Source organism: Mustela lutreola, chromosome 8, assembly GCF_030435805.1.
Source record: "Mustela lutreola isolate mMusLut2 chromosome 8, mMusLut2.pri, whole genome shotgun sequence".
Classification (NCBI taxonomy): Eukaryota; Metazoa; Chordata; class Mammalia; order Carnivora; family Mustelidae; genus Mustela; species Mustela lutreola.
In genome coordinates, this window is record NC_081297.1 from 84,694,910 (window position 1) to 84,722,798 (window position 27,889).

General features: G+C 34.3%; 1 protein-coding gene across 6 annotated transcripts in view; it reads left to right on the forward strand.

Annotated features, from left to right (window-relative positions):
- CCDC91 (coiled-coil domain containing 91) overlaps positions 1–27,889 on the forward strand; it is a 347,143-nt gene that overhangs the window by 42,246 nt on the left and 277,008 nt on the right. For 5 of the 6 annotated variants that reach the window (XR_009356756.1, XM_059185848.1, XM_059185852.1 and 2 more), the window contains exons 2-3: positions 18,604–18,646; positions 20,741–20,819. Coding sequence is in view for 5 of the 6 variants with exons in the window: in XM_059185848.1 (XP_059041831.1) it covers positions 18,617–18,646; positions 20,741–20,819 (109 nt within the window). In the remaining variant the exon portion in view is untranslated. Of the gene's footprint in view, positions 1–171; positions 278–18,603; positions 18,647–20,740; positions 20,820–27,889 lie in introns of all 6 variants that reach the window. The other variant, XM_059185849.1, reaches the window with a different exon arrangement.

The window sequence follows — 27,889 nt, forward strand, 5'->3', positions numbered from 1 at the left end:
TCTTGTGGTAAGTATATGTTCAGTTTTTAAAGTAACTAACAAATATATTTTCCAGAGTTACCTGTACCATTGTACATTTGTGCCATCATTGTTTGAAAGATCCAGTTTCTCTGTATTCTTGCCAACATTTGGTATTGTCACTGCTTTTTTTTTTCTTTTTCTTTTTTGTAGGGTGGGGAGCTCCCAGTGTGGAGCCCAACACAGAGCTTGATCTCAAGACGCTGAGATCAAGACCTAAACTGAGATCAAGAGTCAGATACTTAACCAACTGACTCATGTAGGTGCCTCTCACTCCTTTTTTTTTTTTTCCCCTCTCACTGCTTTTTATATTAGCTGTTGTAATAGTTGTATAGCAATATCTCATGGTTTTCTTAATTTGCATTATGCTAATACCTAGTGAAATGTTGAATGTTTTTTAATTTGCTTAGTTGTTATTTCTCTTTGTATATCCTCTTTGGTGGAATGTTTATCTATATTATCCATTTTCTAATTAGGTTGTTTGGATTTTTTTTTTAACAATTGAGTTTTGAGAGTTCATTATATGGACCTGAGTCCTTTGTCAGCAGATATGTGGTTTGTAGATATTTTCTCCCAGTCTGTACCTTTTCACATGGCATTGTATTTCTTTTTTTGTTTGTTTGTTTTTTGAAATACTTGAAGCTGTATGGAAAAGTTATATGCAGTCCAAATAATTCCTGTATATTCTTCATCCAGATTTCCCTAATTTTAACATTTTACCACATTTAAAAAAAAATATTCTTTGTCTCTCTTTGTATGCATATGTATCTGTGTGTGTGTGTGTGTGTGTGTGTACATACACAGGCCAAATACATATTGTTATAATTTAACTTAATAGGAAAATAGACTAAAAAATAGGAAAATGGACTGAACAATAGAAATAAAAAAGTAAACCAAGAACCTTCTAGATTTGGCTATGATGGAATAATACAGTTTAGATTACCATCTTGTTATAAATGACTATGATACTGGACAAGATATATGAAACAACTATTTTCAAGCATTCAATAAGATACAGCACAGGACTGTGATCCTTGAGAAATAGAAAACAAAACAGTAAGTTAACTTCATATTCTCCCTAGCTTTTTACCTGAGTACACTTTCCCTGACCTAAGGAATTGGAAACTAGCTAGGGAATTGTGATTTTGATGGGTAGTGGAAACAGGGATTGGAGTTTAGGGAATCATGAGGCATTTGAAATTTGCAGACAGGGTATTGGAGAGGGAGTTGCAGGGAACTAACTTCAGGAATCTGCATAGAGTTTCCTTTAAACCTTAAATCTTAAATATATATGCACCTAATAACAGAGCTTCAAAATATATGAAGGAAAAAGTGACTGTGAGGACAAAAAGGCATATTCACAATGGTGAACAGTACTCTTTTTGGTGGGAGGGGCAGAGGGGGAGGGAGAGAATCTTAAGCAGGTTCCATGCTCAGTGTGGAGCCCTATGCAGGGCTTGATCTCACAACTCTGAGATCATGACCTGAACTGAACCAGGAGTCAGATGCTTAGCTGAGTGAGTCCCCCAGGTGCCCTGAACAGCACTTCAATCAGCGTGACCTAGTGACATTTGTAGACTGCTATACCCAGTAGTTTCAGTTCACTGATGATAATGAAACTTAGAAAATCCTGAAATTACACACAAAAAACTGTTGGAATTAATAAATAAATTTAGCTAAGTAGCTGGATACAGAGTCAACACACAAAACCAGTTGCCTTTCTATATAGTAACAATGAACAATCTGAAAAGGAAATTAAGAAAACAATTCCATTTATAGTAGCATAAAAAAGAATAAAATACTCAGGGGTTAACTAAGGAGGTGAAAGACTTGTACGATGAAAACTATAAAACATTCCTGAAAGAAAGATGACATAAATAAATGGAAAGGAATCCCATGTCCATGGATTGTAAGACTTAAGATTGTTAAGATTTCAATACTAACCTAAGTGATCTGCATTTAATGCAATCCCCATCAAAATCACAATGATTTTTTTTTCAGAATATAAAAACCCATCCTAAAATTCATATGGAATCTTGAGGGACCTTGAATAGCCAAAATGGACCTGGAAAAAAGAACAAAGCTAGATGACAAACACTTTCTAATTTTAAAACTTACTACAAACTAAGCAATCAAAACAGTGTGGTATTGGCAGAAAGACATGTGTCGATTCATGAACTAGAAGGGAGAACCCAGAAATAAACCCTTTCATATTTGGTGAAGTGATTTTTTGGTAGGGGTGCCAAGGCCATTGGATGAGCAAAAGATAGTATTTTCAACAAATAGTGCTGGAAAAAGTTGATATCCACATGCAGCAGAATGAAGTTGGACTCTTTACTAATACCGTATACAAAAAATAATTCTTAATGATCCAAATGAGATCTAAAACTATAAAACTTTTAAAAGAAAACATTGAGCAAAACTTTGACATTAGATTTAACTATGGTATCTTGGATGTGACTCTAAAAGCACAGGCAATGAAAGAAAAAAAAATAGACAAATTAGTCTTGATGGAAAAAGTTCGTACATGAAGGATATAAACTATCAAAGATAACCCACAAAATGGGAGGAACTATTTGCAAATAAAGGATTAAAATCCAGAATATATACAGAACTCCTAAAATGCAACAGCTGAAAACAAACCAGCAGATTAAAAAATTGGTAAAGAACTTGAATAGAAATTTTTTCAAAGAAATTTTTTCAAAAAGTTTTTTCAAATTTTCAAAGAAAATTTTTCAAAGAATTTCAAAGAAATTCAAAGAAGAATTTCAAATAGAAATTTTTCAAAAATTTTTTTCAAAGAAGATACACAAATGAGCATATGAAAATAAGGTCAACATCATTAACTATTAATGAAAATCAAAACAACGAGGTACTACCTCATATTCAATAAGATAGCTATTATTGAAAAAAAAATACCAAGTGTTGATGAGGATGTATAGAAATTGGAACCCTTGTGTGCTGTTACTGGGAATGCAAAATGGCACAGCTATTGTGTAAAACAGTATAGTAGTTCCTCAATAGTAAAACTAGAATTGCCAGATGATCCAGCAATTCCTCTTCAGGGGATATACCCAAAAGAATGAAAAACAGGTTCTTGAAGAGATATTTGTACACTAATACTAATAGCAATACTTTTCATGATAAGTAAAACCTGAAAGCAATCCAAATACCTATAGAAAGATGAATGGGTAAGCAAATTGTGGTATTCAATAGACTATTCAGCCTTAAAAAGAAAGTAGTAACAGAGTGTCTGGTTGGTTAAATGTCTGAGTTTTGATTTCAGCTCAGGTCATGATCTCAGGTTTGTGAGATCGAGTTTTGTATTGTGCTCTAGGGTGGTTGTGTAGCGTGCTTAAGATTCTCTCTCCTTCTCCCTCTACCCTCACCTCCCCCACATGCGCTCTCACGCTTGCTCTCTCTCTCTCTTCCTCTTAAGAAAAAAAAAAAAGGAATTTCTGACATGTGCAACAAAACAGAAAAACTTTGAGGTCGTGATGCTATGTGAAATAAGCAGTCAAAAAAAGGCAAATACTGTATTATTCCACTTATGTGATACACTTAGAGGAGTCAAATCTATAGAGGCAAAGTAGAGGAATGGCTGTCAGGGACCGGAGGAGAGGGGAATGGGGATTTGTTTAATGGTTTAGAGTTTCAGTTTTGTGAGATGAAAAGAGTTCTGAAGATGGATAGTGATGATTGCACAGCAGTATGAATGTACTTAATACCACTGAACTGTACACTTAATGGTTAAGATAATAAATGTTATGTTTACCACAATAAAAAAGATAATGACAATACTGTTAGCAACTCTGTGCCAACTATTTTTTAAAACAGAATAGTCACATTTCTAGAAAAATATTACTTACAAAAATTGAGGGAGAAATTAAAAGTCTGAATCATCCTATAATTATAAGAAATTGAATCGTCCCACAAAGAAAGCAACAGCCCAGATGTTTGCTAAGCAAATTTCTACCAAAATTTTAAGGAATAGATTATTCCAGTCTATTGCAATGTCTTTTAATTAATAGAAAAGGAGGGATGTTGTACCAGCTAGTTCTGAAAGCCCCACATAACCATGATACACCTAAAACAGATGAAGACATTACGAGAAATGAAAATTACAGATATATGTCCCTCATGAATGTAGATGTAGAAATCTCAAGTAAGGTAATAACCCATTGAAACCAACTTTATGAAAGAAGGCATACACTTTTACCACATTTGGTTTATTTCAGGTGTACAAGAATGTTTTACTATTATATGATCCATGAATGTAAATGATGACATTAATAGATTAAAAGAGAAAAATCATGATAATTTTAATAAATACAAAAAAGCATTTAATAATCAATGTAAATTCATGGTAAGAATGCTTAATAATTAGGAAAAGAGGAAAATTCTTTAATATGTTGGGACAATTAAGAAAAACAGTCATTAGCAGATATCTTTTAAAGTGGGGAAATATTGGGCGCCTGGGTGGCTCAGTGGGTTAAGCCGCTGCCTTCGGCTCAGGTCATGATCTCAGGGTCCTGGGATCGAGTCCCGCATCGGGCTCTCTGCTCAGCAGAGAGCCTGCTTCCCTCTCTCTCTCTCTGCCTGCTTCTCCGACTACTTGTGATTTCTCTCTGTCAAATAAATAAATAAAATCTTTAAAAAAAAAAAAAAATAAAGTGGGGAAATATTAAAAACATTTCCTTTAAAAACAGGAATGATGTAGGCATGGCTGTTATAACCCCCATTGTAGTTATCACTGTTACATAAGAAATCATCTCAAACTTAAGGACAAAACAACTAATAGATTCTGAAAGAAACTTGTACAGTGCAGAATAAGAAGGTTTGTTACTAGTCCACCCTAGTCAGTAGTATGACTTCAGCATTAGACTTGATGGCTAGGGGCTGGAATCATCTGGAAGTATGTTCATCTATCTGGTGATTTGATTTTAGTTGGTAGTCTGGGAACTAAATTAGGCAATAATTTGGAAAATTTACATGTGGCTTCTCTAAGTGGTCTCTCCAAATGGTGTGTTTGGCCTTTTTCACATCATGGCAACTGGGTTTAAGAGCAAGGAGTACTAGAGCACAAGGGAGAAATGCAGTGCAGTTTTATGACCTATATGGGGAAGTTATACAGTGTTAATTCTGGTGTGGTGTATTGGTTGTGGAAGTTATATAATGATCTACAGAGATTCAAGGGAAGAGGACAGAGACTCTACACATCATTGGGAGAAGTATCGGTGATACAGTCTTAGAAGAATATGTGAGTTGGGAGATATTTTTGTTACCATCTTTGGAAAATATAATCACTGTATTGCTTCCTGTACTTAGCATTGTATTGGAGGACATTATCAATGCTTTAAGGAAAAAAAAAAGGAATTAGAGGTATTAGAATTGGAAAGGAAGAAATAAAAGTATTATCTGGAGGCAATATGATCATTTACATATAAAATCAAAAGAATATAGGTAAATTATTAGATAGAAGAGTTTGGCAAAGATGAATAGCCATATATAGATAGACTAATATACGGAAGTTAATTGTGTTGTTATAAAATAGTGACAAACAGCTGGTAAACATACTTTAAAAGAAGACATTAAATGGTATTGTAGGATATCATTAGCAATAATATAGCAGGAGAGATGTAAGACTTCTTTAGGGAAAATTTTAACACTCTATTAATAGGCATTAAGAAAAGACTCATTCTAATTTGAGTCATAAGATAGACCATGTTTATGGGCAAATGGCTCAATATCATAAAGACTTTATGTCTACTGAAATAATCCTACAGCCAGAAACCAGTCCACACATTTGAGGAGCTTTGGTATATGGTAAAGATGGCATATCAGATTAATGAGGAAAGAAGTTACTATTTAATAAATGAAATTTTCAAAAGAAAAATAGAATCTCTGCACCTGCTGTATACAAAAGTTAAATTGCAGATTGGTTAAGTACTTAAATGTCAAAAATAAAATATTAACTTTTTGGAAAATACAAGTATATATCTTTTAGACCTAGGGATAAGAAAGTATTTAACAAATAAGACTAAACTTGGCTAAATTATAATGGAATAGATTAATACAGTTAACATACTAAAATATTTTGTTCATTAGAAGTTACCTTAAAGGATATGAAAAATAAGTTCTAAAATAGAGGATATTTGCAATATGCAAAGCTGACAATGATTAATATGAAGAATATTTTTTAAATTGCATAAATCAAAAGGCACAGGCAAAAATTAAAAAACTAGAAATTGGTATTTCACAAATTATATATGGTTAATAATCATTTGAAGAGATTTCAGCTTCATTAATAATTGGGGAGATCAAATTAGATACACAGTGGGATACCATTTAAAACCAAGTGTTGGAAAGGATGCAGATTCACAGTATTCTTACATACTGCTTCAACAAATACAATTTCTGCAACCATTTGGAAAATAGTTTTTCATTATCCCGCAAAGCTAAATATAGACAAACTTTATAACCCAGGGATTTTACTTGTAGGCATATACCCAAGAGAAATACTGTATATATACAAAAGTAAATGTGTTGGAAAATGTTCATAGCAGCTCTGCTCTCAATAACAAAATAGACACTCAAATATCTACTGACAAGAAAGTGACTGAATAAACTGTGGTATATTATATAGTAAAAAAAGGAATGATAGCTGAAATAATATTAATGACATAATATGCAAAAAACTTAGGTCTCCCTAATTTATATGTCATGGGACACCCTTTAAAAATAGCCAGATTAGAAGTAGTGTGCTTTTCCTTAGTAGATAAAGATAAAATGAAACTATTTTTGAAAGCAAGGGAATGATGAAAAATGAATGGAGGATTGTGCCCTAGGGAGGGTTTGCATGTAATTTATGGTTAAGATCTTTAGTTTTATGCTAGGTGGTGGGTTTCCATAAGCTGATTTTATTAGAAACAAAATAATAATAATAATAATAATAATAATAACAGCCAGATTTCTTGAAACAGGGATATGACAGGGAGGCCATGTAGCTAGAACAGAGTAAGTCAGGGGGAGTTATAGATATAGTCAGGGAGGCACTGGGGACCTCTAATTAGGTCTAATACAAAAGTGAGCAAAGCTATTTGTGAATAACATATTTGAGCACTGAGACACTAAGTTTACAATTTCACTCTTGTCTACCCAAAATAGTTTTGTGGTTATTGTATCAGAATAACATATTCTAGGTAGATGTGATTATTAGATATATTTATCCAGATAAATGAGATTTCACTGTAAACAGAAGAAACATAAATGAGAACATATAAAACCATGAAAGAAATAAAACACTGTCTTTATTGGGGAGAATATTAAATTTGTGATCTTCTGCACCTGATAATGGCAACACTGTTTTTACTATGTTGTTGTATAACTTTTTTTCCTGTATTTTTGTTGTATAGTATGCCCTTTTCTGCCTTAATATTTTGATGTAATTGTAGGTGTTTTATAGGACTTATTTTTGCTTTTAATGATCAGTGCAAGTGCAGTTCACAACTTTGTCTTTATGCTTACTTTGCTTACATATGAGGCTCCAAAGTTCATGTCTCATTGACCATGGATTTTTCATTCTCAGTTTGAAAGCTTTGAAGTTGAGACTTTCATGATAATAGTCTTAGAGCTTAAAATGCACTTGTTTTAGAAAAAGTTGTCCAGTATGATAAATGGATTGGGGAGAAGGATGACAAGTAAGTTCTGGTAATTTTTAAGAAATAGCAATAAATACCTGAATCAGAAAGATGATCACCAGAAGAGAAAGGAAATAAAGAGTGGGGAAAATAAAATAGGATTTACTTGGCCATGGTGGAAAGCAAAGAATATAAGGTGACATCTAATTTCTGCATTTTAGAGGAATTAAAACACGATAATAATTATTGAAAAATGACAGACTCAGAATAGAAAGTAGAAAGTTCTTTATGAAGAAAAAAGGAATTTGGTTTTAGTCATAGAATAGTATTTTTAGAGGCTTTTACAATGCAGTATCTTGGAAGTTATCTAATCATTGTGTTCATTTTACATATGAGGACACTGAAGTTGAGAGAGAAGTGGTGATTTGACCCAAGTCCCATGGTTAAAATACACACTCTTACATGATTGCAGGATATGGATGTGTTAGAGTTGAGGATGGTACCAGAAATCAGGTTATAGAAGTTCATTAATTCATTCTAAGAATTTTGACTTCATCTCTAAAGTGATGAGGAGTCACTGAAAGATTTTAACTAGGTGAGTATTTTAAAAGGACCATTTGGGTAGCAGACTGGAGAATGGAGTAGAAAAGGAGCAAACTGGAAACAACTGTTTTGTAGGTGATGGTATAAACCAGATGAAACACTATGGTGGCTTTATCTAGAGTGAAGATACTGGGAATGGGAATGGATGAATTCTAGAGGTACTTAGGACTTAGGATTTGGTGATTGGTTGTATGAAGTGAGAGAACAAAGGAGCCAAAGATGACTCCAGGATTTTGTCTTGGGCAGCTGTTTTGTAGATGGTAGTAGCAGTCACTGAGTGAAGGTATTCTCGGGGTGGGGGGGGAGATCTTGAGGTCAGTTTTGCTTGTATTGAATTTGAGGTGCTTTATAGACTGGAAAAAAGACTAATCAATTGTCTGTTGTTTGTGTGGGTCTGGAGTTCAGGAGGTGGATCTTAACTAGAGATTTCTTAGCTTGTATTTGTGGTTGAGTCCAACGGAGTCAATGAGGTAGTCCAGGGAGTGGGTTTGAATTGAGATAACAAGAAGGGGTAGGTTGGAGTGTTTAATTAGGAGAACCATCATTTAAAGTGTAGGTAGAAAGGCCTGCAAGGGAGATTGAGAAGAAGTAGCCAGAAAAATTGGAAGAAAGAGGGAAAAGAAGTATGGTTGTCTTGTAATGGGGGTAGGGTGTTTTGAGAAGGAAAGACTGGTCAAATGCTGTTAGTGTTCAAATAAGACAAGGAATTGAAAGTGTCTTTTTGCATTTAGTGAAAAGGAGATAATTGGTTACAGGCATGGGCTGTAAGAAAGAGCATTTATGAAGTTGAGCTGTGAAAAGGAGGGGGCTGTGGTTGGAGAAGAATTTGTAGTTGAGAGGGGTGTTGCTTTTGTTTTGTTTTGTTTCATTTCCAAAGATGTAGGACCTGGAGCATGTTTCAGTGTTTTGGGAGGAGTCAAATAAGAGGAGGAAGTTAAATATTTAAGAGAAAACACAATTGAGAGAACCAAGTCTCAGAACACAGATGAAGAAATTAGCTTTAAGAATGTAGAGGGATTCCTCTTTCTGTGTGAGCAGAATAAGCTGGAATAGTTTGGTACAGGTGCTGGTAACTACAGTTTTGGTAGAAAGACATTAAGGGACTTTCTTAAAATGCCTTCGGTTTTAGCAGGAGGCTTGGTTATATGCTTTGGTTACAGGAAGGAATGGGAAGGTTGGTTGTTTGAGGAGCATTGAGAATCTTTGAAATAGTTGCTAGAGAATTAGAGAAAGTGGCTTAATGAGAGAAAAAATAGGCGTGATAGGCAGCACTGTGAATCCTATTGAAGATGGGAAACATGAATTTTATAGCGAATTCTCTTAAATTCTTGGCAGAAGACAGGTAATTGGATATTGTTGATTGTTTCTGGGAGACATTGTCATTTGCCTTGTACCACTCCAGATCTGAATCGATTGAGAAATGGAACCAAGTAATAGGAATCAGAAAAGTGCTTTTATTGTTAAAAGTTTAGTGTAAATGTGGTTTGGATTGAGGTGGCAATGAGGTCTTCTACAAGTTCTCTTCTGAATTAAGTTTATTCATCCAGGTGCAGGCTAAAAAACATGTCTTCATGCTAAGAAAATGAAGTTTTTCTCTGATGAGCTTCTCTCATGGGAGTTGCACTAGAGGGATAATATGTTTATGCACACAGTTCCCAGTGAGGAACTCAATGAGCTGATATTGTGTATGCATGTTGATTTTCATACATTAATCTCACCCAATAGAGAACCTATGGATGTCCTGCTCTCACTACCATTTTTCTCTTGGAGGAAAGTAAAGAAGAAAGAGAAAGAGACTGTAGTATTTCTTTCTTTTTTTTCTTTTTTTAAAAAGATTTGTTTTTAATTTACTTGACGGAGATCACAATTAGCAGAGAGGCAGGCAGAGAGAGATGGGGAAGCAGGCTCCCCGCTGAGCGGAGAGTTTGATGCAGGGCTCCATCTCAGGACCCTGAGATCATTACCTGAGCCAAAGGCAGAGACTTAACCCACTGAGCCACCCAGCTACCCTGAGACTGTAGTATTTCTTAAATCTTGTTTCTATCCAGAGGTGGCCTTGTCCTCTTTTAAAATGTGAGATGAGGTGATATACCTAACCCCTAACATTGAGGGTCAAGATTTTGTGGGTAGGAAGAGTATAATTGATATACTGAAAATTTTGGGTTAACAGTAGGTTGGCCATATAACAGTATTTATTATTTGCTTATAAATATATAACTGAATGTAGCGAGGTGGTTAATTTTGCAAAGTTTGGGCAGAGCATCAAGATCATGACTAAATGCAGTCTTTGAAGGACAGGATAATGAGACAGGATCAGACATCCATCCATCAGTTGGAGGAAGGATTGCTATGAGGAGTTGGAGGAGGTAGAAGTAACCAAAGAGGCTGGGAAACAGGTAAGGGTTTGGAGAATGTAATGTAAAAGTGCTGTGCAATTTTGTTTCTTGTTATCAGCTGGGATGTATAAATTTTCTGAATGATGGCTGGCAAAAACAAAAACTTAATTGATAGTACAGATGAAAATTATATAAAAGACAATATTTAGTTACTAGAATTACTAGTGGTTGGGATGTCTTCCCATCTGATCATTTATGAATAGAATATTTTTCAGGAAGTGAATATATACCTCAGTTATTTTTTTAACTTGTGACATTTTACTATTGGCACTAGTATTGATAGTGTAGCAGTAATTTTGTGATTCAGCTTCATAGGGGACGTTTCAAAATTATTGATAGCGCTAATAATAGTTGGATACTTAAGACAGAGGAGTGTAGCAATATAAGATTTTTTAAGATGTAGGCCTTAATATGGGAAGCTCTGTTTTAGTGCTAGCAACTCGATCCTCTACTACTCAAGTTCCAACATGTTTTTCTTAGAGAAGTAAAAGGGAAGGGATGTCATGTGGGAGCTATTAGCAACTCCTTTGCTTTCATTTAGTGATTTATTCCAAAGGCACTGATTCAAAAGTATTCTTTGAGACCCTACTATGTGCTCCTCTGGCGAAGGTACCAGAGAGTTAAAAGTAGGTAAAAGAAACGGTCTCTGCACTATCTTGGAAGAGCTTATGTGAAATTAGGGAAAAGAAATAATTTCCTTGACTAGATAAGCCGGAAATTCTGATCTTATATGATTAGACTCTTCAAATTAGTTGAGTCTTGGTGACTTTTCATTTTTAACTTCGACTAAGGGGTGTTGTCTCTGTGTGTGTGTGTGTGTGTGTGTGTGTGTGTGTGTGTGCACTTCCTTTGTTCTGGTTCCTTTTACCAATTTATGTTTGCCCAGGACAGTCAGAAAAAAAAAAAAAATCACTTGTCTTTTGCTTCTAGGAAACATGGCATGAAACAGGATCAAATGGAAAAATATTGGGATTATGAGGATGCTGGTTAGCCAGTAGTTTTTCACATGGAATAGAGATTGAATTAAGTGCTAAGTGGACAATGTTAAGACACTTTGGGCTGATAGAATAATCTGGATGATCTCTGGAAATTGTACTTTTTGAAGTCAGTTACCTAAATTTCTTTTTTCTTAGAATTTTTTTCATTTAGTTCCATTTTTAGGAACTTTAGGTGTTTGAGACACACTTTTACATTTTGTATAAACTTGTAATAAATGTTAATAAATGTCATAAAGAAGACTAACATGAAAAAATTTAATTTTTTCACTGGTTAAATATTAATTTAAAATATTTAAGCTTCTGTTTATAGTTAGTTTTGTTTTAAAAAAAAAAAACTTTCTTTCCTTGAGGGTTTTTTTTCCCCCCAAGTATTTTGATAGAAAGAATAGATGGTTGGTTCATTTTGCCATGATTTTTTTAATACTATCTTTAAAGAATTAATTATATATGCTCAGAGTTTAAAGTTGTAAATTACCTGTTATGAAACACAGCCATCTCATATCCTTGCCCTTCTTTTCTAGCCCTCTATGTCTTGTTTTTTAGATGCAAGATGTTTAGCACATATAGTTGATTCTTTTAGTGTTTACCAGTGCATCCCTAACGTGTGTTATGGCTGCTGCTTGATTTTTCGGTTTCATACCCATCAGCTTTCCAATATGGAAGATGAAGCTTTAGCTCTCTTTTACCACCCCTTCAACCACCCATACCACATACTTTATCTTATTTCTTTTAACTTCCCAATATGGTTTTATTATAATTTTGGTGCCAGTATTTGTTCATTATTACTGTTATGTAAATTGTACTCACAGATAAGAAATACAGTACTGTAAAAATGTCTACTTTTCGGGCGCCTGGGTGGCTCAGTGGGTTAAGCCGCTGCCTTCGGCTCAGGTCATGGTCTCAGGGTCCTGGGATCGAGTCCCGCATCAGGCTCTCTGCTCAGCAGGGGGCCTGCTTCCCTCTCTCTCTCTCTGCCGGCCTCTCTGCCTACTTGTGATCTCTGTCTGTCAAATAAATAAATAAAATCTTAAAAAAAAAAAAAAAAATGTCTACTTTTCCTGTCTCACATACCATTTTCTCTCTGTTTTCATTTAGTTGATGTTTTAATCACTAATTCAACTCTGAATTTCCACCCAGTTGTTTAACATTACTCTCCTGTACGGTAAAACACATGAGACAGTCTATTAATTTGATTTGCTCGAATACTTTTCCAGGAACTTTCTGATCTGTGCAAATTTAGGTGGGTTGCTCCTTATCCTTGCTATATAAATAGCTTGGGAACTCACTTTACCATTATTCTGGGAGAATTCCCTTTGCTTTTCACTTGAGTTAGGGTACCTATTTTCTAATCCCATTTCTTCCTTGTGTGTCTTGTCTTATTCCCTTGGTTCACTGCATAGCTTTTTGTTTTGTTTTGTTTTTGTTTGTTTGTTTTAAAGATTTTTTTTTTTAATTTTTTATTTTTTATAAACATATATTTTTATCCCCAGGGGTACAGGTCTGTGAATCACCAGGTTTACACACTTCATAGCACTCACCAAATCACATACCCTCCCCAATGCTTATTTGAGAGAAAGAGATTGTGTGCATGCATGTTGGGGGAGGAGTTGAAGGAGAGGGAGAGAGAGACATAAGCAGACTCTGTGCTGAGTGGAGAGGCCCACAGGGGACTTGATCTCATGATCCTGAGATCATAACCTGAGCTGAACCAAGAGTTGGATGCTTAATTGACTGTGCTACCCAGGTACCCCTCCATAGCTTTTTAAGAAAGAATGGCAAATAATTTTTTTTTGAGGCTTTGCAGTATGAATATGACTTTAGTCTTCCCACAAATTAGTTATTTGTTGGTTTGGTTCATTTTAGAATTCTTTGTGTTAATCATTTTCCTCAACATTTTACAAACATTTTTCCTTTTTTTTTTTTTTTTTTTTTTTTGTCTTCCAGTAATGCTGCTGTGAAGTCGAATGTCATTATGTCCTTTGTCCTTTGTATGAAAACGATTTTATCTCTTCGAGGGCTTGTGGGATCTTCTTTTTGTCTCTACTGTGCTTCAGTGCGGGTTTATTCTTCTGTTTTCCTGGATTAAATTTGAAAATTATACTTTTAGGTTTAGAAAATTTTCTTGAATTATTTTTTTGATGATTTCTTCCCTTTTGTTTTCTGTTTCGTTTTTCTAGAATTCCTAATATTAGATATTGCATATTCTGTACAGGATCTTTTAATTTTCTTAGGTATTTACTCTGATGTTTGTTTTCTTTATACTCCTCAGCTTTATTATTTACCTGCAATTTTTTCACTTCTGAAATCATTTTTAGTTTTAATCCCTTAATCTTGGTACACACCCCTCTCTCATTCCCCACCCACCCTCAAATTAGAGTTTCCTGTTCTTATTTCATGGATGTACTATCTTCTATTGTTAACTCTCTAGAAGTACTAGTTATAGTTTTTAATTTTTTTGAAAATTTTCTTGTGTAGTTTCTATTTCTTCTACCTCTTTCTCCCTTCCTTCCACCTCTTTCTCCCTTCCTTCCTTTCTTCCTTCCTTCCAGCTTGGTTTCTTGTTTTTTATATTAAATACATTCTTCATATCTTCTGTTGGACTTGGCCTTGGCCTTGGCCATGTGGTCATATGTAAGAATGGAGTACTACTAATGAAGTATGAACATTTATATAATACTTAGAATGTACCAGACACTGTTTTAAGTGCTTCATCTATTTTAACTTATTTAATCTTCATAAGGACTTTAGGAGCTAGTTACTATTATTATTATTAGTAGTAGTATTAGTATCACTGTGTGACAGATGAGGAAACTGAGGTACACAGTGTTGAAGTAATCTGCACAGTGTAACACAGTTAAATGACAGAACTAGAATTTGAATCAAGGCAACCTGACCTGATAGTCTTTTCTTTTAGCCTTTATCCTAGTCATCCTCTTATTGAAAACCAGGAACAAATTGGAAATTCTCTGTATGTAGGTAGGATTTGTCAAAGTAATATTATCTGAGTGAACTGTATTTTTGTTTGTTTGTTTTGGTTTGGCTTTTTTGAGGAGTCTCTCATGAGGTCCTTTTTCATGGGTTGATTAGATTCACCAGAGAAGAATCTTATTCTTATTTTTTAAAAAATATTTATTTGTTTTAGAGACAAAGAGAGAGCAAGTGTGGGGAGGGGCAGAAGAAGAGAGAGAATCTGGAAGCAGACTCCCTACTGAGTGTGGAGCCTGACACAGGGCTCCATCCCACGACCCTGAGATCATGAACTCAAGAGCAGGTTGCTTAACTGACTGAGCCACCCAACTGCCCCAGAGAAGAATCTTCTAAGATCACGACTAAAAACTTAGGCATAGCTTCTGGCAGTTCTGTTGACAAGTGATGAAAGAGGATTGGGAGAATGGGTCTCAATATTTAAGAGAACTTTTAGTTCAGCAGTCTCAGTGTCTTCTAATCTGGACCCTTGGCTTTATCCTATCTAGGGAATAAACCTTCAGTCTTCTTCTATGATAAAGAACTATAAGTTGTTCTGTTGTGTAGATTCTGGAAGAGGATTTTGGGATACATCTGCCACTCTTATTTTGAGCCTCACCTTTATCCACTTTTCATTGTCATGCATTTTTTGTATGCTTTGTAGATGCTTTGATGTAAATGTGATTGATTCTTATTTTCCTCATTGACAGTTTTCGATCCATCTTCCTTATATTTGCTTTTCAACTTTTCTTCAGTTTTCTTATTTCACATTCTCTCTGACACTGTGTTTATGCAGAAGCAAACAATCAAAACAAATCTTTGCTATCTTTTAGGAAAAGACTTTGTGGAAAAGACTTTAATAAATTCATGTTTTTAATGTGTAATTTAAAATTCTCTGTTAGGTCTGTTATAATAGAGCTCAGATATCTCCCACCTGAAGCGCTTCATGATGTGCCCACTAGATATATCACCATCTAAAAATCTTTCCTCCCACCTGGACATTTTTTTCTTCTTTCTTAAGGCTACTTTATAGCTCATATTCTTAACATTTGCATGATTTTCTTATACTCTTCCACCTCTGCCTCCCCAGACCATAACTCCTTGAGGATCTTGAGTGTTCTCTTCTATAGAATTGCCTAATAAAAATTTGTTACAATAAGTGTTGTGTATATGTTTTTCTTATAAAATATCAGCAATGTATTAAATACTGGGAATAATAAAAGAGAGAATTAATACAGTGGTGCAACAGAAGAGATCAAATTCACATATAAAGAAGTCTGAGAATTATTAAACTAGATATTGTGATATCTTTCAGTGTAGATAACCTAATCCTCCCCCCCGCCCCGCCATGTGTGCCATGGCGATATATCTAGTGGGCACATCATGAAGCGCTTCAGGTGGGAGATATCTGAGCTCTATTATAACAGACCTAACAGAGAATGAACTACATGATATTTTTTAGCCAGGCTCGTGACAGGTATATTTGGTGTTTCTGTATTATATTTGTAGTTTAATGGGGTATATGTTAAGTGCTACAAATATTCTAAAAAGTTATAAATGCATTTTAGATAAAATAATGTTTTAAATGTGCTGGAGTTAGCTAACTCTATAAAGGAGTCCCCACTTGAAATCCCCACTTGTAGTATTTACTTTTAAAAATGAATTTTTAATTTTTGTATTTAGTGAAGTTGATTTGTACAAATCAATGCTGCTAATTTTACTTTCTCCTGTTCTTTGTAATGTTCATAAGAAACCAGAAACTTGCAAGATTTGAAACTAAAATATTTGGAAAATGTTAATGTGTTAAAATAATAAATATTTCTCTAATTATTATATTTTAAGAAATTCAAGACACATCTATCTTTTAAAATCTGTTAGTAGTTCTTTGAAAATAAAGTAGAGGAAAACTGTCATCATCCTTTTAATATGTAAAGGTTGCTGGGATATGGAAAACATCAGTGACCACTGATGTATGCTTTTGTAGAGTTAAATCAGTACTTAGGAAAGTGATGGTATTTGGTTCCTTACCATAGGCAAACAAGCTGAGGTGATTGTTAAACATGGCTCTTTATTTTTGTTTTCAAGATTTCTGGCACCTTCCAAATAATTTATTGGGATGTGATTTACAGAAACACCTAGAAGCATTACTCTAGAATTCTCTTGAAACTGTATTCTTTGGATACAGTGTTGTAGATGCTAAAAATATTTTTTAATTGTCTCCTGAGATTCATGGAATACATGTGGAAAACACAAACTTAGTGTTTATAGTTTGAGTTGGTTCGTTCTCAGCATCCATATCACTCTTACTTTATAATTTCTTCATGAAAAATGTATAATCACATACAGATTTCTATTTGCTTGCAACAGAATTAATGTGAATTCCATTTCAAACTAACCACCATCAAAAGTTTCTGAGAGTCTGGTTTATATATTTTAAGTGTTGTATGTGGATGACTTGCTTAGCTTTGATTCTTTTGAGAAATACATCTTTTAAAATTTTTTCTCCAAACTATTAAATCGTAGGTAATGGTGACAATAGTGGTGTCTCATTTGGGTTAATTTAATGTCCTTCCTTTTTATAATGTTCTTCTGCCTCCATATATTCCTTTTAGTCTCATTACCGACTTGAGTTTCTGTGAAAATAAATTTTCTTTGTCTATTGAAACAAAACAATCCTTGAGATTGTGTTTCACTGTTTATTTTTCTTTGACTATTTTTGAGTTTTATTTTTCAAGGCATTAATATTAATTTCATTGACAAGGTAAAACCTCACTATAGATGACTACTGCTTCATCACTCAAGGCAAAGTGCCTTAGAAAATGCTTTTAGAATTATTGCTTAACATGGTTTAATTTGTTTAGCTGTTTTTTTCTTAGAATTTGGAGAAGGTTGTTTTTCTGTAACCAAGTCCATCTTGTATTAGTGAGTCAAAGAAACTATAATTAATAATTTGGATACATTCACTTTTGAAAGATAAAAATGGAAACCAGTTATTATTGACCAGAGTATTTACTTGTGGCTACTGATTCACAATTTATTGTGAATTTATTTTTCATTTATTGTATACCATCTATTACTTGTTTTACTTTTCCAGGTTTCTTTCTTTCTTCTTCTTCCTTTTTTTTTTTTTTTTTTTTTAAATCATTTGTTAGATAAAAGCTTTTTCTTTTTCTTCTTTTTAAAGTCCTGGTACTCATGGTTTTCTCCTTCCATTTTAATGATACACATTAAGTACAAAGTAAAGCATGTATTATCTTACTGCTTGTCTCTCTCTTACGTAGTTTATCTTAAAAAGAGGAATTCAGGATATTCACTTGTGTTTTTCTCTTCCCTGTTCTCCCATGAATACATGACTTGATTTATCTTGATCAGCCTAGTAACTTGCTCCACATTTTTCCAAAAGTGCAAAGCAGTTTCAGCTAAAAATACACATATCAAAATGCTCCAGAAGTTGTGGCCAGAGCTCAAAAATGCTGATCAATTTTGAAAATCTAAATCAACCTCGGCCATGAAACCGAGGGAAGAACCTTTGTGGTGGGGGACAGATTTCCAAAAATTCACCACAGTCCTGTTCTTAGCTGGAGTTTGTGCTGATGTTGCCAGACAACTGAGGAATAGATGCAAAAAGCAGGAAGCATTATTGAATTGAGCCCTAGCGCCAATTTGGGAAAAGCAAATTAAAATGTAAAAGAATATTTTTCCACTCCTGGCGTCTCAACACAAAATGGCAAAATACATGGTTGCTGAAAAAGTCACAGAAATTGCTAATTTTGCCTGAATGGCTAATTTTGCCAAAAAACCTCCAGTCTTTTTGCATTAAAAACTGCATACCCATATAGTTACAAAAAGTAGATTTTTAAAAAATCTCAAATGAAATAGTTTTAATTTTCAAGTCAAAATATATATACATTTAAGTCAGAAAAATGTTTTGACATAAATGACTCTGTGTGTGGGCTTGTTTCAATGTCTTCTGATATTTTTCAGGTGCACTTGAAGAATGGATGATGATGATTTTGGTGGTTTTGAGGTATGTGCAATTACCTTATTTTGCTTATGTAATTGCTTTAACTTTTTGCTGTATATTAGTTTGAAAATATACTACTTATCATTGGCACTCATGATCATTTCTTGATCATTTTTAATGTAACACTGGAATAAAAAATGAAATCAAGGAAAATGAAGATATATCTCTTTTGAGAGATAAAGCTAATTATTACTGAATGTATGGTCATGCCCATGGAATGGCTTAAGTTGAGTTAATTAAGTACTGCTAGTAGAAGCATTAAAGAAGTCTTAAAAATTGTCAGCTGATGATTTTGCTGAGATACATGTCTGTTAGGAAATACTTGTGAGATGAAGGATGAGTATTGCAGATCTGTCACATGTTTTCATGTTTACACCTGTAATGAGTTGATTTAGTGTATTAACTACATAGCATTTTGGTGGCTTATAGGGCTAATTAGTAGTTTGTGGTGTTAGATTATTCTCTCACGTTTAAGTTGGATGCTTTGTAAGTGGAAATTGTTAGCTGAAGAAGCACTGTCTTTTCCTTAATCCTTTTCAGTGTGTGTTCATTTTATTGAAATATTTTGTAACCCAGTTATTTTTATGGAGCCAGTATAGTCTTGCAGGAAAATCTCTGGATTAGGAGTCAGGATGCCTGAGCTCAAGTCCTGGAACTACCAAGTGAGCTCTGCGACTTTTTTTTTTTTCCTTTTTAGTAAGAGTTTCACCTAATTTGGCATTTGGTAAAAAAAAAAAAAAATAAAATAAATAAAAAGAGATTGTTTATTAAAAACCAGGACTTTAATTAATGACATTAATAGGAGAAAAAAGGTATTAAGTATATACTCAGTATTCTGATTATTATGAAAAAATGGTGTGAGTTTTTTAACAACAGGATCATTTCTTTTCGGTTCTTATTGTCTGTCAATATGGACATACCTATTTTGTGCATTTTTTCTGACACTGGTTTATGTTTGGCAGATTTGTATGTTTTTTTTTGCATTTTTTAAAATGTTTTAGGTTTTGTTGGGTGATTAAATCTTCTGTTGCTGAAATTAACACTTAAAATTTTGTTAAAATTTTTTAAAGTTTGAGGATAATAGATGTTTTAGATATCATCTTAGTTCCTTGTTTACAAGTTGTCAGTTATTTGAAAGTTTAAACTTAGTACAGTTTTCTTCACTTAAACCATGCTTGATTTATTATATCAGAAAAAAATAGAGTAAGTATTTTCCTCAGAGTAAAATTATACTTCAATGTTACAGTCAATGGACCTGTTCCTTTCAGTATTACATTACAATGTTAACCAATTATTCCAATTTAATTAGTTATTAGGGTTCTTTCTTTTTCTATCTGGTTGTAGAAATACAGAAGATTTCCATCCTTGGTTATGTAAACCATGTTCATTTTTTGTAGTTTATAGATAATGGTTACTATATTCTATGTCACTTAGCTTCTGTGACAGATTGCCTCAGTTGACTTCTGCTTGGCTGACAACTCAATGCTGAACCAAATTGAAATTCTGGTTCTTTTTCTCAATAATAACTTTGCTGTGATCTGAACAATTAAGAGAGAAAACTTATCCAGAAACTCAACATGCAGTAATTGACTGTCCCTTACTTTTAAAAACTGTTTAATAGGAAGGCTTGTTAATTTAAAACATCAGTTTTAAGAATTTTCTAAATGTTGAATGCTAGGAAGTCCGAGTGGTAGATTATTGAAGAATATAGATGAACCCTATTTCTTTAGATTGATTTCCATTAGGTCTTATGCTAATTAATAAAAAAGATGTACTTAGAGTACTTACATGTAAACTTCTCAACTGAAAATGTGATCGAGGATATATAAAAGAAGATTTTCATTGGCAGGAGATATATTTTAGTAAGGAAGGGAGATTTTTACTTAAAAATAACAGAGCATGCCTAATGGGGGTGGGGAGTAGTGGTTAGGGTGGTAACTATGAAGACTGAGAAACAATTAAGTATTTGGTGGGAATTTGAAAATGTGTGGTATATAGCAGAGAATAAGCCTGTGGTACTGGAAGGCTTGGTTGCTTAAATAGCATTTCTATTTTTTAGATCTTTGAAAATAAATTTGCCTTTCTTTTTCCCCCTAGGCTGCAGAGATTTTTGATGGTGGAAATGGTGAGGCGCAAACTACGTCTCCTGCCATTCCTTGGGCTGCCTTTCCTACAGGTACTACTCTGCAGTAACTAGAATTTTTTTTTTTTCTTATTGAACACTTTGCCTTTTCTTTGAAAGCCTCTTTTTTACTTTTGCTCTTGGCCTTCTTTGATCTGAAAATGGAATGACCCAGATTTAATTTAGGGTTTTTTTAATAACAGATGATAAATTGCGTAACAAATTCTGCAGCGTGGCTTGAGGCATGATTCCAAAAATGATATCATGAACTTTAAATGAAATTAAAATATAATTTACATTTCCTAATCCGTCTTAGTTTCAGGAAAGTGAGGTATCAAATAATATTTTTAGGCTGTCCAGTTTGTTAATTAAAAAGACTTCTTATTCTTATAGTATAAAAATATCCTAAAGTAATATAACATCTTTACCAGTATTTGAATTTAGAAGTTTTTTTTTTCCCCCAGAAGGTCAGTCTAAAGTATTAAACATTAAAATTTAACCATCCAAGAAATCAAATGCAAAAATGAATTCCATTATGGGAGATATTTTATGGAAGACCAAATGTTCAATATTAATATAATTCATGTATAAATAATATATTGAATTTCCTAGGCTTTTTGTTCTGCCAAATCATTGTAAAGTCAGAAATAGAAGATGAAAGTATCCTTAGCAGCTCTGTCTTGTCTTAGATTATTAGAGTTATTCATCCTCCAAATATCTTTCCAGTGCTTATTATGCATTAGGTGCTATGGGAACGTGTCCTTTCCTTCAAGGGGAGATAGGACAGGCACATACATACTTGTAATATGAAGCAGGTTTGTGATTTGGGAAGAATGAAGATTTCATCATCCATTTGTTTAGAAAATGTTTATTTCATGCCTGGTATGAGTCCAGTACTATTCTTGAAGCTGGGCATATATTATTGATCCAGGCTTTGAAGGATGTTCATGATTTGAATAGGCACAGATGGGAGAATGGGGAAAGATTGTGAAGTGAGAAAAAGCAATGAAACAAATGTGTAAATGTGGGAAAGAGAATGACATAGTTCAGATGCTCATTCTTGTTTGAGGGATTTATCTATGTGGTTTCCTTTCCCTGGAATTTCTCACCTTGTTTCCCACCAGCACTCTTTCCCGCTCCCTTATTATACTAACTCCTATTTGTTTTATGTGTTGTATTATGCTTTAATATGCCTTTTCTGGGAAGCCTTCCCAGAGAACCCTCCCACATCTCTGTGCACCTATTTTCTGACTTGCAGTTTAGGCTGTAAATTTTGTGGGGATAGGCACTGCGTCTGTCCTTTTGTTATGTCTCAAATGCTGAGTTTAGTGCCTGGCTTATAGTTGGTCCTCAGTAAGTATTTATAAAAAGAATAATTAAAGGAAAAAAAAAATGAGGGAAGCCTGGGTGGCTCAGTTGGTTAAGTGTCCAGCTCTTGTTTTTGGCTCAGGTCATGATTAGGTTGTGAGATCAGCCCCACCTCTGGCTCTATGCTCAGCAGGGAATCTGCTTGAGATTCTCTTCCTCTGCCCCTTCTCCTACTCATGAGCATGTGTGCATATACTGTCTCTCTTTCAAATAAATAAATAAATCTTTAAAGAAATGAATAACTGAATGAATGACAACTAGAGTGGCAATGGAAATTGATAGAAAAATTGGAATACTGATATTTATGTAATGGTTTAGGATTTTCAGTGTGTTATCATGTATTTGATTATGGTAAAGTAGGTAGAGCAGCTACAATATTATCTATTGTACAGATAACAAAATGATGGGTTATAAAAGTTTTGGAATTTGATACAGGTAAATATGTTTAGGAATGAAATCTAGTCTATCAGATTATATTTCAGTTCTTTTTTTAAAGTTAACTGGTGGTTTTTGTTTGTTTGTTTGTTTGTTTTGATTAGGGGAAAGTCTCATCAGGGCCATCTGGCTGATGGGATGTGAGGGTGAGAGAGGAGTCAGAATTGATTCTTGAGGTTTCAAGCCTTGATTCTAAAGGAATACTATTGCTTTGAACAGAAATAGAGAATTTTAAAAAAGTTGGTTTGGGACAACATGAGCCTAATGAATTTGTCTTAGACTTGTGTATATATTAAGCTGCCTTCATTTCAGGAGAAAGGTTAAGGCTGGTGTTCTTCATTTGGGAGTTTTCTCGTAGATATGACAGTTGAAGTTGTAGAAGATAACTGTGGAATCAGTATGTAAAGAGATTAGGGTTCAGTAGAGAAATTTGTATGTCCATAATTAAGGAACAAGAGGAAAAGAAAGACACAGAAGATTGAGAGATAAGGAGAGTATGGGCTAGGCATCAGGAGTAAAACATTTCAAAGAAGTTATGGTCCTGGTGGCTAAAGGCTGTATGTGAGAGAGGTTAGTGTGATTAGAGACTGAGAAAATAAGCATAGTCAGAAATGGCTTTTAAGGAAGTGATTTCAGTAGATTGGAAGTTGAGACCAAATTGTACTTCTTGACAAAAGCAAGAACAGAATCTGTTTTCCTATAATTGTGGCAGTATATTAAAGAATTGTATATTATGGCCAGATTATCTACTTCCTGTTCTCCAAGAATGAATATTATATGTCACATGTATGCATATGTCCATATTTGTAGGTCAAGTTCTCAAAGCCTAATTAGAATTAAAAAACAATTCCTCTAGTGTGTGCGTATGTACACACAGACAGCACACCCAGTTTCTCCCTCAGCCCCGAAGAAATCAGACCTGTGGAAAGTACTTCTTCTGAATTTCCTCAGTGACTTGCAGAAGTGGAGATAAACTAACCTGGCCAACAGCTGAAGTGAAGGCATGGTAGATGCTAGCTCAGCCAAGTAATCTTTTTCTTTTGTTGAAGATAGTTTCTCTTTCTCTGCCTGCAGGAGCCTCTGATTCAGGTATCTGGAAGTTGAGACCAGAGTGATCTGAACAATCTAATTAGTATAACAATTTAATCATTTCTACACTAAAGTCCAGAGAAGATAGGAAGCTTTAAGAGATCCAATGTAGATTCTTTTCAGTTCAAAAAAGGACTTAATATTCTCCTTCTGTCTGATTCTCCACCTACACCCTAACAGTTTGTAATCTATATGAAAAATATTTCTAAAAGAGATGATTATTAACCAAGTTTTACCACAGCTTAAAATCCAAGAAGATTACTCAGAAACATTTGGTTTGTTTTTAAAGTATTTGGGGGAGAACAGACATTTTCATTCTTGGGGTTAGGATAAAAGATTTTAAGTAAAGAATATAGTCATAGGCTTCACATGTCGAATGATTATCTTGGTGCAGAGCTGGCAGTTAGTTGCAGGAGATGATTTTGTAATAGCAACTGGGATAATTAATTTATCTTAAAAACAGTGTCTGCTTATGGCCTACAATACTGTTAATGAATCAGGGTGCCTCAGGATACACATCTTACTGTAATATTCGTGTTATTTGCATAGAGGGACCTTTTATTTTATTTTTATTTATTATTTATTAATATTTTATTTATTTGACAGAGAGAAATCACAACTAGGCAGAGAGGCAGGAGGAAGCAGGCTCCCCGCGGAGCAGAGAGCCCAATGCGGGGCTCGACCCCAGGACCCCGAGATCATGACCTGAGCCAAAGGCAGAGGCTTTAACCCACTGAGCCACGCAGGTGCCCCTAGAGGGACATTTTAAAATGCTAGTTTCTGTGTGATGATGATGTTAAAAAATTGCCAGTTAGAATAAAGGAAATGCACATGTTGGTTCTGTATTCACATTGTTACCTCTAAGCCCATATCTCATCAATGTATAGCATCTAACCTTTTGAATGTATCTCTGTACTTCCGTCATCATGGAAGTTGGAGTATGTAAGCAAGAGACAAGCAAATATGAAGTTATCAATTTCCTTTTCCTCCTGCCTTTACTCTCACTAAAAGTAATTATTACTTTGTCTTAGTGAAAGATACTCAATGAAAAGAACTGCCTTTATTGGGCATTTTCTTCTCTATTTCGTAGTCTTTCCTTTTAGCTCACCTTCCATGGTTATTCGTTTTGAAGCCTGTGGCTAGTCAAACTGACCTACATTTTGTGTCTGGCTGGTGTCTGTTCTGTCACTTTGCTATTGCTCTGATTGTAGTACATTCCCTCATCTCCTATCTGCTTGAGACTCATTTTTCTTTCAGACCAAGGTATATAGAACTTTAACTGACTCCATATCTTATAATTGCTCTTACTTCTGAACTACTGCATTATTTTTTTTCTGCATCATTTGCTTGGCACTTTGGCCAATTTTTTTTAACTGTGGTTAAGTAACATACACAATTTATCATATTAACCATTTTTAAGTGTATAGTTCAGTATTGTTAAGCATATTGACATTGGTGTGCAACATTTTCATCTTGTGAAACTGAAACTCTGTAGCCATTTAACTACCCATTTGCCCCTATCCCCAGCCCCTGGCAGCTACAATTCTACTTTCTCTCTCTTCTAGACAACTCATATAAATAGAATCATACAGTGTTTGTCTTTTTGTGACTGGCTTATTTCTCTTAGCATAATATCCACAGGGTTCATCCATGTTGTAGCATGTGTCAGAATGTCCTTCCTTTTTAAGCCTAAATAATAGTCCATTGTATGTACAGACCACATTTTTTTTTTAAAGATTTTATTTATTTATTTGAGAGAGAGACAGTGAGAGAGAGCATGAGCGAAGAGAAGGTCAGAGAGAGAAGCAGACTCCCCATGGAGCTGGGAGCCAGATGTGGGACTCGATCCTGGAACTCTGGGATCATGACCTGAGCCGAAGGCAGTGGTCCAACCAACTGAGCCACCCAGGCATCCCACAGACCACATTTTTATCCATTAATCCGTTGATGGACTCGGGTTGCTTCCTTTGACTGTTGTAACTAACGCTGCCAAAAACATGGAGTAACTAATATATATTTTTAAAAAATATTTTGTCAATATGACTGCTGTCTATATGTGTCTTCTTTAGTCTAAACCTTGGTGGGTAGAGACTGTTTTTAAACCTTTGTGAATCCTAAGCACTTAGTATAGCATGTGCCTTGTTAATAAGCAGTGCTCAGTAATTATTTCTTGATGATTAGTAGAACAGATTTGCTTTTAAAAGTAACTCTTTTAAAAAATTCTTTATTTTAATTTGTCAATATTATTAGTTTCAGGGTACAATATAGTGATTCAATAACAGGAACTCTTTTTAATTAGTTTTAGTTCTTAGGCAGTAAATAAATAGTCTTACAATCATAAGGTAGAGGAAGGCAAACCTAAACTTGCCTTAAAAAATATAGTAATCTTGGGAATCTTAGATAATTACTGAAAGATGACAAAAAAGCTATACTCTGAGGTTCACTTAAGTTTTCTGGTCATTCCCAAGACAGACAAATTACCTGGGAATAATGATTAACAAGAGTAATCACAGGGGCGCCTGGGTGGCTCAGTGGGTGTTAAAGCCTCTGCCTTCCGCTCAGGTCATGATCCCAGGGTTTTGGGATCGAGCCCTGCATTGGTCTCTCTGCTCACGGGGAGCCTGCTTCCTCCAGTCTTTCTCTCTGCCTGCTTCTTTGCCTACTTGTGATCTTTAAAAAAATTATAAAAAAAATTATAAAAAAAATTATAAAAAATATTATAAAAAAATTTAAAAAAAATTATAAAGAAAAAACAAGAGTAATCACGGATTCACAGAAAGAGAGAACAGCTTTTTTGCTGTTTTTTTGTTTTTGTTTTTTCCTAATTTTTTGTCAGGTCCTACTGTATGGCAGCAGGTAACAGTAGAGGAGAGTAGAGGTTAGACTAAATTTTAGCTCAAAAATACTAGGGTCTAGAAGCAATAATAGTAGTATCGAGTTATTTTACTGACTTTTTTTCGTATTTATTTTTCTAAATATTTTTCTGAAGGAAAATCATTTTCCTTTATATGCTATTTTGCATAGCATATAATATCTGAAAGTTTTTGAGTTTACACATAGAGCTGTATTTTTTAGAAAAAGTTTTTTTTCCCCCTAAAGCTAAGAGATCTTTTTTTGAAATCATTATCAACTATCTTATAAATTTTTATAAGAGTGGTAATGTTCTACTTCTTAGGAAACTACTTTTCAAAATGAATGTTTATCTTCTGATAAACACATGCACCTATAAAAGCAAAAATATATAGGTACACACACACACACACACACAGAGTTATCCATGCATAGGTGGATATTCTGATTTCTCCTCTTTTCCTCATTTTTACCCTATAAAGCAATTTGTCCTCCCTATTGTACCCTTCTGAAGTAAGGGCTTTCTCTTTTCTTGATTGTACAAGTTCTAAGAACATTAGACTATTAGTCTTAGTTTGGGTTCAGTATGTTTTTTGATTGTTTTCTGATTGTAGCAGACCCAAGGTTTCAGAATATATGGGATTTATTTAAATGAATTCTTTAGTTTTTTTTTTTTTGTTGTTATTCATTCATTCACTTAATTCACTCCTTTATCAAATGTTTGAAGGTATACTGTGTATCAGACACTAAGTGCCATATGCTATGGACCTTATTCCATTTTCAGTGATACCATATGAGAATTGTCATCTCAAATGACTGAATGTTTCATGGAATGCATTGTTAATAGTGTTAGATGCTTTTATCAATAACTTCAGCTTCAAATATTTGATAGAGATTTCATGAAAAAAAATATTATGTCAGAAAGTGTTGTCACGTTGCCATTGTGTAAATGTGTGTGGTGCTGTTTTAGAGGCAAATGACTGTTCGCTTTTTACTTTTTAACTGTATAAATTTAAATTGTCTAGAAGGCGAGGTGGGAGGCGAAACCTTGAATACTGTCCTTTCCAATATGTTTCTAAGTTACTTGTAGCACTACACAGAACCACATTAGAATGCATTGACCATCAAAGGGAAAAACAAGTGGTCTAGATAGATACTTTAATCCAAATTAGCTCCTTCAAAACAGCTTATATAGAGGGCAAACTAAACTGTCACAAGCCGACCCTTTAGAAGGAATAATGGGAATTGGACCAGCAGATGTTGAACCAAATAACTTAGATGTGGTTCACTTTGCATCTGGAGCTATTTGCATACAAAGCCAACAGGAAAGTTCAAACATTTTTCTCAAGACATTGGCAGAGAGAAACCTGGAAGACAGATGC